This window comes from Carcharodon carcharias, chromosome 1 (assembly GCF_017639515.1).
Source record: "Carcharodon carcharias isolate sCarCar2 chromosome 1, sCarCar2.pri, whole genome shotgun sequence".
In the NCBI taxonomy this organism is placed as follows: Eukaryota; Metazoa; Chordata; class Chondrichthyes; order Lamniformes; family Lamnidae; genus Carcharodon; species Carcharodon carcharias.
Window position 1 is genome coordinate 103,901,765 of NC_054467.1, and position 17,860 is coordinate 103,919,624.

The 17,860-nt window shown below is 40.5% G+C and overlaps 1 protein-coding gene across 5 annotated transcripts in view; it reads left to right on the forward strand.

Annotated features, from left to right (window-relative positions):
* ptpn13 (protein tyrosine phosphatase non-receptor type 13) overlaps nt 1-17,583 on the forward strand; it is a 270,908-nt gene extending 253,325 nt beyond the window's left edge. For 4 of the 5 annotated variants that reach the window (XM_041195983.1, XM_041195993.1, XM_041196006.1 and 1 more), the window contains 4 exons: nt 4,684-5,021; nt 5,891-6,106; nt 15,117-15,179; nt 16,829-17,583. In XM_041195983.1, the coding sequence (XP_041051917.1) occupies nt 4,684-5,021; nt 5,891-6,106; nt 15,117-15,179; nt 16,829-16,915 (704 nt within the window). In that variant the 3' untranslated portion in view covers nt 16,916-17,583. Of the gene's footprint in view, nt 1-4,683; nt 5,022-5,890; nt 6,107-15,116; nt 15,180-16,828 lie in introns of those variants that run through there. The other variant, XM_041196016.1, reaches the window with a different exon arrangement.
* Nucleotides 17,584-17,860: the final 277 nt, after the last annotated feature.

Genomic DNA, 17,860 nt, shown 5'->3' on the forward strand with positions numbered 1-17,860 from the left:
CTCATCATTTTACACTTGGGCATGTCACGCGCGCGCCTGCACGCCAAGCATAATATTCTGCCCTATGAGTCTAGATTAAAAGATATGGTGGTGGACAAGCAACTCTGGCATTTGAAGAATTAATACATAATTTGCAGCAAATATACTTTTCTTTAAAGCATAAGCCCCAAGGAAATAGTTGTCCAACCAAGGCTAACAAAAGCAGTTAAAGTTAGATCAAAGAAAGAGGCTTATAATCTTGTCAAAAAAGTAGTTAACCTGAGGATTGGGAGGATTTTAAAATTCAGCAAAGGAGTACCAAGAAATTGAGAAGGGAAGTGAATATGTGAGTAGACTGGCAAAAGGCATCAAAACAGATTGTAAGGGTTTTTATAGGTATGTAAATAGGAAGAGATTAGTGAAAGTAAACATGGGCCCACTGAGACAGCGAAGGGTAAAATTATAATGGGAAACAAGGAAATGGCAGAGATATTAAACAAATACTTGATGATCCTATTTAGAGACTGTTACCCTAAGTTGTAGGTTCCCCAACTAGGGGGACCATTTTCTCAGCAGCTACACTGTCAAGTCCTGTAAAAATTTTATATGTTTCAATTAGATCACTTCTCATTCTTCTAAACTTGAGGAAATGTAGGCCTCTCTCTCCCCATAGGACAATCACCTCATTCTAGGAACCAGTCTCACAAACTTTGGTTGCACTCCCTTTCAGACAAGTATGTCCTTCCTTAGGCAAGGAGACCAAAAATGCACTTAGTACCCCAAGTATGGCCTCACCAATACCCTGTACAATTGCAGGAAGACTTTTTTGCCTTTATACTCGAAGCCCTTTGTAACAAAAGCTAACATACTTGCCTTCCTAATTGTTCACTGTACCTGCGTGTTAACTTTCTGTGCTTCATGTACAAGGACACCTAAGTCCCCCAGAATGAAAAGCTTTCCCAGTCTCTCACTATTCAAAAAATATTCTGTTTTATCATTTTTCCTTTCAAAGTGGATAACTTCACATTTTGCCACATTGTATTCCATCTACCGTGTTCTTGCCCACTCACCCAAATATCTATATTCGTCTGCAGCCTCTTTGCACACAATTCACTGCTTACTTTCCCACCTAACTTTGTATAGTCACTAAACTGGATACGTTATACTCTCCCCTCATCTATGTTATTAATATAGATAGTAAATAGCTCAGGCCCAAGTACTCAGCCTTGTGGTGGTACACCGCTAGTTGCAGCCTGCCAACCTAAAAATGTCTCATTTATTCCTATTTTGCTTTCTGTCAACCAATCCCCAATCCATGCTTACATATTACCCCTAACCAATGATTCCCTAATATTTGTAACAGCCCCTTGTGTGGCACCTGAACAAATACTTTATTAAAATGCAAATACTACATCCAATGTTCCCCCTTGTCCCTCTTATTAGCCACATCCTCAAAAACCTCTAACAGATTTGTCAAATATTATTTATTTCAAAAATCTGTGTTGATTCTGCTTAATCATATTATGATTTCTAAGTGCCTTGTCGTCACGTTCCAACTAATAGTTTTTAGTATTTTGCCTACTTCTGCTGCTAGGCTAACAATTCCCAGTTTTCTCTCTTCTTTTCTTAAATAGCAGGGCTATGCTCGCTATCTTCCAATCCTTGGGAACTTTTCTAGAATCCAAGGAATTCTAGGAGGTCAAAACTAATGTGCCCGCTATCTCTGCAGCTACCTTTTTAAAAACCATAGGATGCAGGTCATCAGGTACAGGGGATTTTTTCACCACTTTGCCCCATTAATATCTCCAGTGCTATTTCTTTACTTATATTGATTTCTTTTAGATCTCCATTCTTGCTAGATCCATGGATCCCCATTGTTTCCAGAATGCTTTTTGTGTCTTCGACCGTAAAGGCAGTGGTGGACAAGCAATTCTGGCATTTGAAGAATTAATACATAATTTGCAGCAAATATACTTTTCTTTAAAGCATAAGCCCCAAGGAAATAGTGGTCCAACCAAGGCTAACAAAAGCAGTTTAAGTTAGATCAAAGAAAGAGGCTTATAACGTTGTCAAAAAATGTAGTTAACCTGAGGATTGGGAGAATTTTAAAATTCAGCAAAGGAGTACCAAGAAATTGAGAAGGGAAGTGAATATGACTGAGATGAGAAATTTCTTCACCGAGAGGGTTATGAGTCATTGGAATTCTCTATCCCAGGGAGCAGTGAATGCTCAGTCGCTGAGTATGTTCAAGACAAGAGGTCGTTAGATTTTTGGGTACGAAGAGAATTAAAAGATAGAGGATAGCAGTAGAAGGTGGAGTTGAAGTATAAGATCAGCCACAATCTTATTAAATGGCAGAGCAGTCTTGAAAGGCCTAATGGCCAACCCAGCTCCTATCTCTTATTGTTCTTAATAGATTTAGACAGCACTGACTATACTGTAAAGTTAATGCACTGTATCATTCGTTCAAAACATGAAATGTGGGGAACTATAGATCTCCTAATTAGGAATCATTAGCTTCTTGACACACTGAAACATTACTGCTTCTGTGCTCCTTGAACCATAGAAATATCTCCTATAACACAAATGGATGAAAAGTGTGCATTGCAATGTTTCATAACCTAGAGTATTGCAGGACTATCTCTGGAAAGTTAGGGTGCAACTTCAAAACGTTTAATCCCACTAGTTAGTCTGGTGACAAAGCACGTCTCTGGATGGAACACACTAAATGAGCAAATATTGAATGTTACTTATATACTCACTACATTTCTGAGGCTAGGCATGAAAACAACCTTTTTATAGCTCAGCCTCCGGTCCCAGTATCATCCTCCATGCACAAAACCACTGCTTTTAAAGCTCAGGATATTTATTTAATTGTCCATAAAACCATAAGACATATGACCAAAAGTAAGCCATTCGACCCATCGAGTCTGCTCCACCATTCAATGAGATCATGGCTGATCTGATAATCCTCAACTCCACTTCCCTGCCTTTTTCCCATAACCCTTGATCCCCTTACTGATTAAAAATCTGCCTATCTCCACTTTGAATATACTGAATGACCCAACTTCTACAGTAAAGGATTCCACAGATTAACTACCCTCTCAGAGAAGAAATTCCTCCTCGTCTCTATTTTAAATGGGTGACCCCTTACTGTGAGATTATGCCCTCTGGTCCTAGACTCTCCCACAAGGGGAAACTACCTCAGCATCTACCCTGTCAAGTCCCCAAAATATCTTATGGACAGAAATTTTCATATGGTGGGCGGACTCGATGGGGGCAGTCACTGAGCTGATCACCGCCCACAATCGGCTCCACATCTCCATTTTGCACGGGCAGGCCAATTAAGGCCTGCCCAGCATAAGACCAGAGCCGCAGTGCTCAGCGCTACCTGTGCAGGCGGAGGGAGGAGGGAGAGTCGGGGCCAGCGTTCTTTCACACACATGCGTGCAGACCAGCACGTCAATCTCCCTGAGGCACAGAGCTGCCTCAGGGAGATTGAATCGATATTAAAATAATTAAGTAAAAGATTTTAGAAGTTATTTAAACATGTCCTCTCATATGACTGTCACATGAGATGGGACATGTTTTTATATTTCGGGAAAATTATTTATTTATTTAATAAAAGCTTTAGGAAACCTCATCCGTTCATGGATGAAGTTTCCTGAAAAACGCAAAGGCTGCTTGGGCTTTTCACCTGCCTGCCAGCCTTAAGGTTGGACGGGCAGCGTAATTAATTACATGAAGTACTTTCATAATGACCTTAATAGGCCATTTAACATTGTCAGGCCCACCAAACGAAATATCACGGGGCTGCACAATGACGTCAGGATGCACACCCATCATCGCAAGTCATTTTACGCGTCAGCACATTAGGCCCACTCTTGCACGCCGACTGAAAAATTCTGCCCTACATGTTTCAATAAGGTCACATCTCATTCTTCTAAACTCCAATGACCAGAGGACCAATCTACACAACCTCTCCTTATAAGAAAATCTTTCCATACCCAGAATCAACCTAGTGAACCTTCTCTGGACTGCCTCCAATGCCAGTATATATTTTGTTAGATAAGGGAACCAAAACTATTCCAAGTATTCTGGTGTGGTCTAATTAGTGCCTGTATAGTTTTAGCAAGACTTCCCTATTTTTATATTCCATTCTCTTTGAAATAAAGGCCAACATTCCATTTGCCTTCCCTATTACCTGTTGAACTTGTATGTTAGCTTTTTGGGATTCAAGCACAAGGCCTCCCAAATCCCTCTGTACTGCAGCCTTCTGCAGTCTTTCTCCATTTAAATAATATTCAGCTCCTCTATTCTTCCTGCCAAAATGCATAACTCACATTTTGCCACATTATATTCTATCTGCCACTTTTTTGCCCACTCACTTAACCTGTCTGTCTGTCTCTGGAGACCTCTTGTGTCATCTTCACCACTTGCCTTCCCACTTATTTTTGTATCATCCGCAAATTTAGTGATAGTACGTTCATTTTTCTCATGTAGAAGGAAATAAGTAGAGTTCAATATTTAATATATAACTGTGGTAATCTTTTTACACCACTTTCAAAAACAAGGATGTCATTAATTTTTTATTTAATAACCTTACTTCCTGTTGAGTATTCATACAAATATAAAGACACGACTGATAGATATTAGATGTGGAGATTTAATGTAGAAATACAATTAATTACTTATTAATTGCAGATGATGGCACACGAGTTCCTCTTGGAGAAGAGCAAGGATACATTAATGCCAGCTTTATAAAAATACCAGTGGATAAGAAAGACTATACATATATTGCATGTCAAGGACCTCTACCTCATACACTGGCAGACTTTTGGCAAATGGTTTGGGAACAGGAGTCTAATATCATTGCTATGATGACCCTGGAGGTCGAAGGAGGAAAGGTCAAATGTCAAAGATACTGGCCAGAACTTCAGGGAAAGTCAATAATAATAAACAACAAGATTAAGATAATTCTTCAAAGTTGCCAGCCATTGGAAGACTTTATTATTCGGAAAATTGAGATGATTGACTTACAGGTATGTGCAAATAGATTAGCTAAATTGTGATTTTTTTTAATGGTACAATTAGTTTACTGTGCCAACAGACAATATGCCACAAAGTGCTAAATGCATAACTGTTTGCACTTTCATGTCACAGCTGTTGGCTAGACCATTGGTGGGGGCGTCAACTGGCCGGTGCACCATTTTTGTGCATCTAATGCTAGCTGCAAAAGACACAGAATATGGACAGTCAATTAAGTGAGGTGAAAGGAGGCATTTCTCACTCTCTGCCTCATTTTCTTCCAGTATTGTCCCTGATGGCCATTTTGAAGAGCACATGGAAAAAGTAAGCCTTAGGTCCTTTGCTAGTCCTTATCTGACTAGAGAGGTGTAGGCAGCAAGCAGGTAGGGCATCCCCACCCCCCCAAAGGTAAACAAAAACAGAAAATGCTGGAAAAAATCAGCAGGTCTAACAGGAGAGAAAAAAAAGAGTTAACGTTTCGAGTCCTTATGACTTTTCTTCAGGGGAATATTATCCCCAAGGTAAATCTGCTTTTTTTTTTGTTTTTACAAGGACATCAACTTGAGGGTTGACAGTGGCATAGTTCTTTCTGCTGTTTTATGACAGCGGCCAGTCAGCCTGAACAACTGACTTTCCTCCTCTATCTCTGGGAATTTGGCACTGCTTGGGATGAGCCACCATCAGCTTAGTTCCAAGCCTCTTAAATAGCCTGAAACCTCCAATACAGGCAGGCTCAGATCATTGCAATTGTGGCACATCCAGGTTCAGGGCCCACAGGAAAAACAGCCCTGACATCTCCATCAGAATATTTTTTTGCTGTTTCAGGGCAGGGGTTGTTTGTGGTTTAAATTCTCTGACTAAAATCATCCTTTTGTTTGTACAGAGTGGCGAGTCACGGCAAGTAACCCATCTGAACTTTACTGCCTGGCCAGACCATGGGACCCCAGAACAACCAGAACAATTAGTCACCTTTCTCAGCTACATGAGATATATCAAATGTTCTACCCCCATTATTGCCCACTGTAGTGCAGGAATTGGTCGTTCTGGGACCCTTATTTGTCTAGATGCAGTGTTGACATTCATCAGTAAAGGTCTTGATGTAAGTATTTTTCAACATATGAATTTATATGAAACCCTCCTAAATTTACCATTCCAGGGATTTGAGAACAAGCACCGACGTGCAAGACTAGGTTATTACCAAGCAAGCGCTGCATTGTTGGAGCTGTTATCTTTCAGATGAGACGGTAAATTGAGGCCCCATTTTTTGTTCAGGTGGACATAAAAAGCGCCATGGCACTTTTCAAGGGAGAGAAGTGCTATGGCTAACATTTATCCCTGCATTAGCACCTTCTAAAACAGATTAATTGAACATTTATCTCATTGGTGTTTGTGAGGCCTGGCTGTGTACAAATTAGCTGCCATGCTTGCCTATAAAACAACAGTTCAAAGGTAATTCATTGACACTTGAGATTCCCTGAGAATGTGAGAGCTGCTATATCAATACAATTTCCTCCTCTATGTTTTTGCCCAGCAAAAATGATCAGCACTGAATTATGAGCACTGCTATCTTGATGCAAAGGCATGCCACCATTTTGCATGTAACAAACCATTTTACATTGAAAAAAACCTTAATCTCAGGTGTAGATTATGCAAAGGTACATAATATGCAAAAAAAAAATGAAAAATTACATGAATGTGGCTATTAAGTAATTTGGCAAAATTGAGCTCTGCAATCCACATGCAAACTGGGAAGTATTGGTAATGAAATTTCGGGTTTCTTACTGGTGAGATTGTGCTAATGTTTTAATAAAAGGGAAGAATGGGGTCAAAATCAAATTGAATACCATGGGTTGCACATTAATTAAAAATCAATATCAAAGTATCTTATATCATCCTTACCTTGTGTGGCTGAAAATCCATATTCCTTTGCAGTATAGACAAATGTCAACTCTAAATATTTTTTATTGTACTCAACCTATTTGAAGGCATGGTACCTCAAAATTTTTTGGAAAGCCATGCACATGCAATATTTTAAAGGATCCAACTTCAAACAGCCTGGACAGTGTGCATGAGCAACTTACAGGGAGCATTGGTATATGTCCGCCAAAAGTTTTGGCAAAAACATACCAGAATGGTTGGATAATGGACTAGGACCCTGACATTTTATATCTCGGTTTAACCTAAGAATGGCCCTTTGGGGAATGCATTTTATTTGCACAAAATCTTTACAAAGCCATCACCATAAAAGCTCCAAGAGTTCCTGCATCCCAAGCCATTATTGAGATGCAGAATATAGTCAAGGAAGTTAAACCTGGTGAGACAAGGGCCTGGATTTTATGGGGGTGGATCCCTGACTCCCCCTCCCAACCCCGGAGTAAAAGTCAGGGGGCTAGCTGCCCTCCACTTGGCTGTTGGGCTGTTAATTGGCATGAGGTGAGACTTCCACTCCCACCTGGGGAGAGAATCCCACCTTCAAGAGCTGCCAGACAATCAAATGATCATTAATTGGCCACTTAAGGGTCTCAATTGGTGGCCAGGTAGGCACCAGTAACAGTGTCCTTGGCATAGTGCCCAATCTTATGCCAGCCCCATTGCACCCCATCCCCCTCCCCAACCTGCCATCCCACCCCTCAGAGACTGTAAATCCAGCCAAACATATACTGCCCAACCAAAAAGTAGATGTAGGGACAAACTGGGGCTTCAATCTGTGGTCATGGCTTGGGTCCCCAAATATTGGATTCCCAGAATTAAAAAAATATATATTTTTAAATAGCCCTTTTTGTAAGACAGCAACTGAGGGGAGCCTAGGCTTAGCTTCCAGGGAAAGGTGGTGGGGTAAGACCACCCCCAACTTGGGTCCTTTAAGTCAGCATTGCTGCAATAGCAGGCATCCTAGATACCATACTAGTGGCCCAAGTACTTGTCAATGGTGAGCAAGGGACTACCCATGCTATCTAAACTCCGGGTGGGGTCACTGGAATTTGGAGGTACTGAGCTTGAGTTATGTAATCAACAAAGGAACCCAGATTTCATTTAAACCATGTATTTTTGCTACAATACATAGTGTATTTATGGAAAAAATTGCCGTTAGATAACAGTAACAAACTGAAATATTAGAAGGATTACCATGTGTTCAGACACAGAAGAAATAAATCTAAATTATCATTTGTTTAGGAATTTGAAGTTTTGTGCAATGTATTTGTCAGAATGACTTGATCTAATAGTTAGCAATTGAGGGTAAGACATCCTTTCTCAAGGGTACATAGGGATCAGCTCACCAAAAGAGAAATAGCAATTACAAATACATGTCCATAGTAATACTTCAACTTCCAGAAAATAGTTGATATGTTCTCCAGTAGGAGATGCAACTAAAATGAAGTCTCAAGGAAATTATACAATAGATCTGCACTTGGGCGGATGGCATGAAGCTGAAGTTAATTGTCCCTAGTAGCTGTATTAACAGTAATAGAAAATATTAATGGGTAGAATTCATATTGGATAGTTGTCTTTAAACTTGATGTAAATTAAAGCTATTTGCTCATCCTGTCATTTAGGACAAGTAAAATATAGAATGTTTTCACCTTCAGCTAAAGCTTCAATGGCTATGTTTGTGGTCAGTGAATAAAAGGTACAGCTCAATGTGCTAATGAACTATACAGGTTCAGCCCTTGGACCAAATTAGCCCTGTATTAGCTTAAGGTAAGCCATAGCAACAGTTGTAGACAATAATTAAATTCGGCTCCTCTAAGCTAGGAAAGGGAATGTTCAGTCAGGGTTCAAGTCCAAAACACTTGCTGTGACTACAGAAATGTAGATATCAGTTGAGATATCAGGCAGTGTCAATCATGGCTCAGTTGGTCATATTTTTGCCTCTAAATCAGAAAGCTGTAGATACATGTCACAATCTGGTGACTTGGGCGCAAGGATCTCAGTTGACAAGTGCTGCACTGTCAGAGGTGCAATCTTTTGGATGAGATTTGAACAGTCTGCTCCATGTCAGATGTAAATGATCCTTGGGCACTATTTCAAAAAAAAGGTGTCTTGACAAATATTTATCCCTCGATCAACATGACAAAAACAGGTAATCTGATCATTGTCACATCGCTGTTTGTGAGAGCTTGCTGAACACAAATTGGCTGCTGCATTTCCTATATTACAATGTTGACAATTCACATGTACCTCATGACTGTAAAGCACTTTTGCATATCCTGCAGTTGTGAATGGCGCTACAGGAATGTTTTTTTTTGCAGAATAGGTCTAGCTTGCCTGTTATGTGTAGTCAAATTATCTTCAGACATTCACTGTCTAGGCTTATGTATGGAACTTGGCCCTGTGCACGAGTATTTGTGGACTGTTAGTACCTGTAATACCCCAGCAAGCAATTAAATCCTCCAGAGGAAGAAAAATGGAAACATAACTTTTTTTTAAAAAATAAAAGCACAGGAAATGCCTTCTGTATTTAATTTAGTGTACTACACCTGCAGAAAGCATGTTTCTTATTGTATCTGGAGCTATACAGCATGTTTTGATTAGAACTGATCCTTGGGACTCTTGGCTGATAGATGGCTGCGTCAAAAGGGGCTTGATGATCCAGGTGGTTTGCATATGATGGTTTGATGCTTACATTCAGCAGCAATAAGCGTTCTTCCAACAGAAATAAAAGTTTGGACCATTTTATTATCATTTGAACAAACATTGTAGCAAGTTTTATTGCAGGCCCTGATTATAAGGATGTGTAAAGATTTTTAATTTTCAACAGTTTGTAATTATGAAGATGAAGTTTAGCAGTGACACGCTGTGAGGGAAGGGTGACGTAGTGGGTAAAGTAACTAATCCAGCACATTAAACTATGCAGCCTGAAATAAATCCTCAAGTACTTCACGCAGGGCCGCAATATAATGTGTACAATTCCTTCACAGGGTCAGGAAAATTATTTCTTCTTACTGTAATCTAATAATTTTTCTGCTCCTTCCCATCGCCAAGAGCATTCATTCTAAAGAAGGAGGGATAAACTCATAATTTAACATATAGCCAATTAGAAGAAGTTTGTTTTTTGTCATTCACTCACTTTTCCAGAACTGCTTCATCCACTTCGGGGTGATGATTTCCATTTGGTCCTGTGCTGAATGGTAAACAGCAGATTAAACCTGGATGTAATTAGGTTGTACAATTTTGTACCTCCACCTACCTCAGTCCACTTTGTTTGGGAAATTGTAGTTTGCAATATCAATTCTAACCTTGTGCCAGTTAATTGAATAGAAACAAACAGGTGGTTCAGATTTAATTGAGGTACATTCCCACATAGGGTGGGAAGGTAGGACAAACACAGCCAGAGCTTCCTGGAATACAAGAGATAGAGAGTAGGATGAAGCATGAAAAGGGGCCATATTACAGTTATCGGGTTTATAATTCAAGTGAGAACCAGGCTGAATACAGAAATTTCAAAGGGGAATTGAAAAAGGACATCAGAGAGGCAAAGAGAGAGCATGAGAAGAGACTGGCAGTTTACATAAAAGGTATCCAAAGGTCTTCTATAACCATATAAATAGAAAGGAGTAGTAAGGGGATGAGGAAGAGGGTGGAGTGGGGGGGGTTGATTAGGGATCAAAGCAGAGGCCTACACATGGAGGTAGCAGTTACAGCTGAGGTACTAAATTAGTACTTTGTGTCTGTCTTTACCAAGGAAGAAGATGCTACCCAACTCATAGTGAAAGAGGAGGTAGTTACAATACTAAATGGGCAATAAATGCTCGCCTAGCCAGCAAAGCCCACATCCCTTGAATGAATTAGAAAAAACATGATAAAGAAGAGGTATTAGAAAGGCTGGCTGTACTTTAAGTTGATACATAACCAGGATCCAATGGAATGCATCAAAGGATACTGAGGGACGTAAGGATGGAAATTGCAGAGGCACTGGCCATAATCTTCCAGTCCTCCTCGAATATGGAGGTGATGCCAGAGGTTGGGAGAATTACAAATATTATACCCTTATTCAAAAAAAGTTGTAAGGATAAACCCATCAACTCTAGGTCAGTCAGTTTAACTTCAATGATGGAAAAGCTTTTAGAAACAATAATCCAGGACAAATTTAACAATCACGTGGACATGTGTCTATTAATTAGGGAAAGTCAGCACAGATTTGGCAAAGACAAATTGTGTTTAACTAACTTGATTGACTTTTTTGCTGAGGTAACAAAGATGCTTGATGACAGTAATGTAGTTGACATGGTCTGTATGGACTTTCAAAATACTTCAATAAAGTGCCAGCAAAATTGAAGCCCATGGAATAAAAGGATAGTGGTAGCATTGGATACAATGTTAGCTGAGTGACCAGAAGCAGAATGTAGTGGTGAACAGTTGTTTTTCAGATTGGGGGACACAGTTGGGTTCACCAGGGCAAGGGCAGGGTGTGGGATTAGCTGAGTTGCTCTTGCAAAGAGCCAGCACAGAGATGACATGCTGAATGGCCTCCTCCTATGCTGTAACCATTCCATGATTCTAAAATTTTCACTACATTTCTTGGTTTAATTTGGTTTATTGTGTGGCAATTCAAAACTTGAATTGAATGGAAAGATTTTGATTATACTATATAACAAAAGGTCTATTTAGCCTGGGACTATGATCAAAATAATTGCATTACTCTGCTGCTCGCACTTAGTCCCAGTCACCCATCATCCACTGGTTCACCTATGTTGTCTCTCAGTTTGGCAATGTCTTGATTTTAAAGTGATCATCTTTGTTCCCAAACCCCTCAGTGGCCTCATCCTTCCCTTTCCCTATTATCTCTTCCAGTCTTATAACCCTCTGAAATACCAATGGTCTTCCAAGTCTGGTCTCTTGAGCGAGCACAACTTAAATTGCTACACATTGGTGGCATTGCCTTATACTGTGTAGATTCTAAACTCTGGAATTTTCTTCCTAAACATCTTCACCTCTACATCCCTCTCCTTTTAAGATGTTCCTTAAAACCTACTTCTTTTCCCAAGCTTTTGGCCATCTATCAAAATGCCACCTTAAGTGACTCAGAGTCAAATTATGTTTGATAACCTCTCCTGTGAAGTGCCTGGGATGTTTCACTACGTTAAAGGCACTATCTTAACGCAAGTTATTTTGATGTCATATAATTAAGAAATGCATTTCAGATGACTTCATTACAAAAATGGACCCAAAAGCAACAAGTATGTGATGTCATCAGTGTGATTTTAACAATTAAAGTCACAGCATGCATTGGTTGTCCTATATATGGCAGGATTGCAAAAGTTGGACGAAAGTAAGATTTCTACCGATTACTTTGTTCTGCAGTGGGATGGAGGGAAACTGAAAAAAAGCAGCAGACGTGTCTTTGAACTTTATCTGCCTTACAGCATCTAGTGAACCTCAGTAATTTGCATTGGTGAAACCTAGGCTTGAACAATGGCTTGAGTTGATCATGCTTGACTTAAAAAGGTATAAGATTTCGGTTGCTGCACTCTGTTCTCTCAGGTCCAACCCTGACTTTGTCATCAAACTTGCTGACAAGGGTGGTGCTGTTGTTGTCTGGCATACTGACTTCTACCTCACAGAGGCTGAGCGTCAACTCGCAGACACTTCCTTCTACCTCCCACTGGACCATGACCCCACCACTGAACATCAAGCCATTGTTTGCAGGACTGTTACTGACCTCATCTCCTCTGGAGATCTTCCTTCCACAGCTTCCAACCTCATAGTCTCCTGACCTCAGACGGCCCGTTTTTACCTCCTACCCAAAATCCAGAAACAGGACTGTCCCGGCAGACCGATCGTGTCAGCCTGTCTCTGCCTCATGGAACTCATTTCTTGCTATGTTGACTCCATTCTCTCTCCCCTTGTCCAGTCCCTTCCCACCTACATCTGTGATTCCTCTCATACCCTGTATCATATCAACAATTTCAATTTCCCTAGCCCCAACCGCCTCCTCTTCACCATGGATGTCCAATCCCTCTACACCTCCATCCCCCATCGGGATGGTCTGATCGCTCTCCGTTTCTTCCTCGAACAGAGGCCCGAACAATCCCCATCCACCACTACTCTCCTCCGTCTGGCTGAACTTGTTCTCACGCTGAACAATTTCTCCTTAAACTCCTCTCTCTTCCTCCAAATAAAAGGTATGGCTATGGGTACCCGCATGGGCCCCAGTTATGCCTGTCTCTTTATGGGGTATGTGGAACATTCCTTGTTCCAGTCCTACTCTGGCCCCCACCCACAACTCTTTCTCCGGTACATCGATGATTGCTTCAGTGCTGCTTCATGCTCTCCTCTGGACCTGGAAAAATTTATTAATTTTGCTTCTAATTTCCACCCCTCCATCATTTTCACATGGTCCATCTCTGACACTTCCCTCCCCTTCCTTGACCTCTCTGTCTCAATTTCTGATAGAGTGTCCACCAATATTTATTACAAGCCTGCCGACTCTCACAGCTATCTCGACTACAGCTCCTCACACCCCACTTCCTGTAAGGACTCCAGCCCATTCTCTCAGTTTCTTCACCTCCGTCGCATCTGTTCTGATGATGCCACTTTCAAAAACAGTTCCTCTGACATGTCTTCCTTCTTCCTTAACCAAGGTTTTCCACCCACGGTGGTTGACAGGGCCCTCAATTGTGTCCTGCACATCTCCCGCGCATCCGCCCTCACACCTTCCTCTCCCTCCTAGAACCATGATAGGGTCACCCTTGTCCTCACTTATCACCCCACCAGCCTCCGCATTCAAAGGATCATCCTCTACCATTTCCGCCAACTCCAGCACGATGCCACCACCAAACACATCTTCACTTCTACCCCCCTGGTGGCATTCCGCAGGGATCGTTCCCTCTGGGACACCCTGGTCCACTCCTCCATCACCCCCTACACCTCAACCCCCTCCCACGGCACCTTGCCATGCAACCACAGAAGGTGCATCACCTGCCCCTTTACTTCCCCTCTCCTCACCGTCCAAGGACCCAAACACTCCTTTCAAGTGAAGCAGCATTTCACTTGCACTTCCCTCAATTTATTCTACTGCATTTGCTGCTCCCAATGTGGTTTCCTCTAGATTGGGGAGACCAAACGCAGACTGGGTGACCGCTTTGCGAAACACCTTCAGTCTGTCCGCAAGCATGACCCAGACCTCCCTGTCACTTGCCATTTCAACACTGCACCCTGCTCTCATGCCCACATGTCCGTCCTTGGGCTGCTGCATTGTTCCAGTGAAGCTCAACACAAACTGGAGGAATAGCACCTCATCTTCCGACAAGGCACTTTACAGCCTTTCGGACTAAATATTGAGTTCAACAATTTTAGATCATGAACTCTCTCCTCCATCCCCACCCCCTTTCCGAACCCCCCTTTTTTTCCAATAATTTATATAGATTTTTCTTTTCCCACCTATTTCCATTATTTTTATATGTATTTCCATCCATTGTTTTATCTCTACCTTTTAGCCTATTTCATTCCCTTCCCTTCACCCCAACCCACCCCCACTAGGGCTATCTGTACCTTCATTATCACATTCCTTAGATAATATCACCACCTTCAACACCTCTTTGTCCTTTTGTCTGTGACATCTTTTGGCTATCTCCACCTATCACTGGCCCTCTACCAGCTCTACCTGTCCCACCCACCCTTAAACCAGCTCATATTTCTATTTTTCCTTAGTTCTGTTGAAGAGTCATATGGACTCGAAACATTAACTGTATTCCTCTCCACAGATGCTGCCAGACCTGCTGAGTTTTTCCAGGTATTCTTGTTATTGTTTTGTTATTTGAAACAAAACAATCAAAGCCCTTAGGCTGCCTCTTGAGAACACACATGGGTTTGTGCTTCTGATCACCATGCTTTTGGAAATATATTGAATGGTTAAGCAACCTGCCTACTTTCCTGATCATACATGAAGAATGACAGCTTGGCTGATGTACTGGAAGGTAAATTTCATATATGGGATGCAAGGTCAGCATAAATTAGAGAGAATAGGTAGAGTGGGAGTTTGATGATAATGCTCCTTTTGATGGATTTTTGTTGGTTTCAAATCACTGTGGGTTGCATGGGGCCTTAACTGCATGTGTTTTTATTTGTTTGCTATGCGCTTTCTAACTTTTCCTTTTGCCTGCCAACAGTTTGACATTTCTCATATTGTTGAAACTATGAGATGCCAACGACATGGGATGATCCAGACTGAGGTGAGCTTTCAGGAACATAGGAGAGAATTTTCTCTCCGTCGGGGGTGTTGGGTGGGCACGGGCGGCTGCGCATGCCGCCATTTTGAGTGGGTGGGCCAATTAAGGCCCGTGATGTGTGATGCGCACCAGAAGCGCTGAGCGCTCCCTCTGCGGGCAGGGGGAGGAGGCTGAATCGGCCTATGCTCTTTTGCGCATGCGTGCGAAAGATCGTAGAAAACTCCGAGGCACAGAGCTGTCTCAGGGAGATCAATTTGATATTTAAATAAAGGGAAAAAAAATTAAGACATGTCCCCTCATGTGACATGATACCAGAAATGTGGAGTATAACTATCAGGAGAGGATGAGCAAAAGCTGGGTCTCTTTTTCTCTTGAAAAGCTTTTTAATCAGATTTTCAATTAGATTTTTAGAAAATTTTTAATCAGTAAAGGAATCAAGGGTTATGGGGAAAAGGCAGAAAAGTGGAGTTGAGAATTATCAGATCAGCCATGATCTCATTGAATGGCAGAGCAGACTTGATGGGCTGAATGGCCTACTTCTGCTCCAATGTCTTGTGGTCTTATGATCTAAAAGAGAAGGCTGAGGATGACCTAATAGAAGTCTTTAAAATTGAGAGTTTTTGATAGAGTAGACAGAGAGAAAATGTTTCCACTTGTGGGTAAGAGCAAAACTAGAGATTATCAATATAAAATTGTCACCAAGAAATCAAATAGGGAATTCAGAAGAAACTTCTTTACCAAGCATGGTGAGAACATGGATTTCCTTATCACAAGGAGTGATTGAAGCAAATGGTATAGATGCATTAAAAGGAAGCTAGACGAGCACATGAAGGAGAATGGAATAGATGGTTATGCTTATAGTTAGATGAGAAAAGGTGGGAGGAGGCCCAAGTGGAATGTAAATGCCAACGTGGACCCATTGGGCCAAGTGACCTGTGCAAGATCAAATTAATTTTGTTATAAGCTTTGTGCCTATAAAACCACAATAGTTCATTTATTTTATAAGTATGAAAAGTACAAAAGTGGTGAGTGTAGAACAGTCCAATCTAAAGATGCACACTGTAATTATCAGGGTAATAGGCCGAAGCATGTATCTGCTTTTCACTGTCCTAAATATCTTCAGTGGAAACCAATTAAATGTTACTGAGCTTTGTATTGCAGCCTACTCAGTGAAATACCTTTGTAACAAATTTAATGGGGTAATAATGAAACCGATTCTGATCATTTATGTGTTGATGAGTTGGATGATAGGTGGGCTATAGCATGTTTTACTACTTACATGTTTTCCATCTTTTGGTTGAGATGTTAAACCGAGATCCCGTATGCTCTTTCGGGTGGATGTAAAAGATCCCATGACACTGTTTCGAAAAAGAGCAGGGGCACTATCCCTGGTGTCCTGCCCAATATTTATCCCTCAATTAACATCATTAATCAAAAATGATCTGATAGTTTCATTACTATTTGTGGGAGCTTGTACACAGGTTTTCTGCTGCATTTCCTTCATTACAACAGTGACTACATTGGCTGTAAAGTGCTATGGGACATTCTGTAGTCATGAAAAGAGTCAAGAAAATGCAAGTCTTTTTAAACTCAGTAATGATGTTCTGTTAACAAAGTAGAACTTTAAAAAGACTTTGTGTTCCTATGTGTAGGCTCAGTATGTATTCTGCTATCAAGTCATCCTACATATTCTCACACAACTTCAACTAAAGGAGAAAGAAATGACAAAGGCACAGTAAACATTTTCGAAATGGTTATAACTGGAAAGTTGTCACCTTACTGCAGGAACAAAAAGCTGCTTCACCACCAACCAACTAGCCTTATTCTATAAATATATGAATACTTTATTATTTTGACCTCAAAGACAATATGAATATGTTTAAAGAACAACTTGTGGGACAAAATACAGAATTAAGCAAAACATTGTCAAAAGCTGAATATTTCGCAGTTGCTAGCATCTGTTACAAACTGGAAATGTAAACTCACAAAATCACTATGCCTTATGCAAATATTGAACTGTGGTAATATTTAAGAATTTATGACAGCAGCTGCATTTGAAACATACATTGCTAATGCTGACCATGTTACAAATGCATTCAGTACAGATTGCAATATTTGTTAGAAACCATTCAATGCATTCATTCTTGATTATTGTAGGGTTACCACTGTATAGACAAAAATGAAAACAGTATTGATTTTATGCCTTTGAAATTATTTACAATAGTAATGGCAGGTTTCCTGTATAATATACAATTTTAAAATGCCTATTCATTTAAAATGTTTCTTGTACATAGATACATTTAACAAATTTATCTGGATATATCTAAATGTATTATTAACTGGATACTCCAAAATTGTAAATAAAATGTGGAAATGCCCCAATGGAGGTGCTTTCTTGTAAAAAGTATAATCTGTAAATCTGTTTCTCTGAAATCATATTTGCTGAACAGGAATCTGAAGGGATTATGTTTTTCTTTCTCAATTCTCTTGCAGTTTGTATATAATATAAGCACATAGATCAAAGAGACAGATAGATAATTAATTCTTTCTAAAATTGGTAATGTGCACTAGTGTTTGTAAAGCTCTGTAGTCAAAGTTCAAATGTGGACAACTCTCTGCAAGTTGCTGCACTTCTGTGTTCTGCTGTACCTGTTGCATGCATTTATGTTGCTGGAATGCTCATG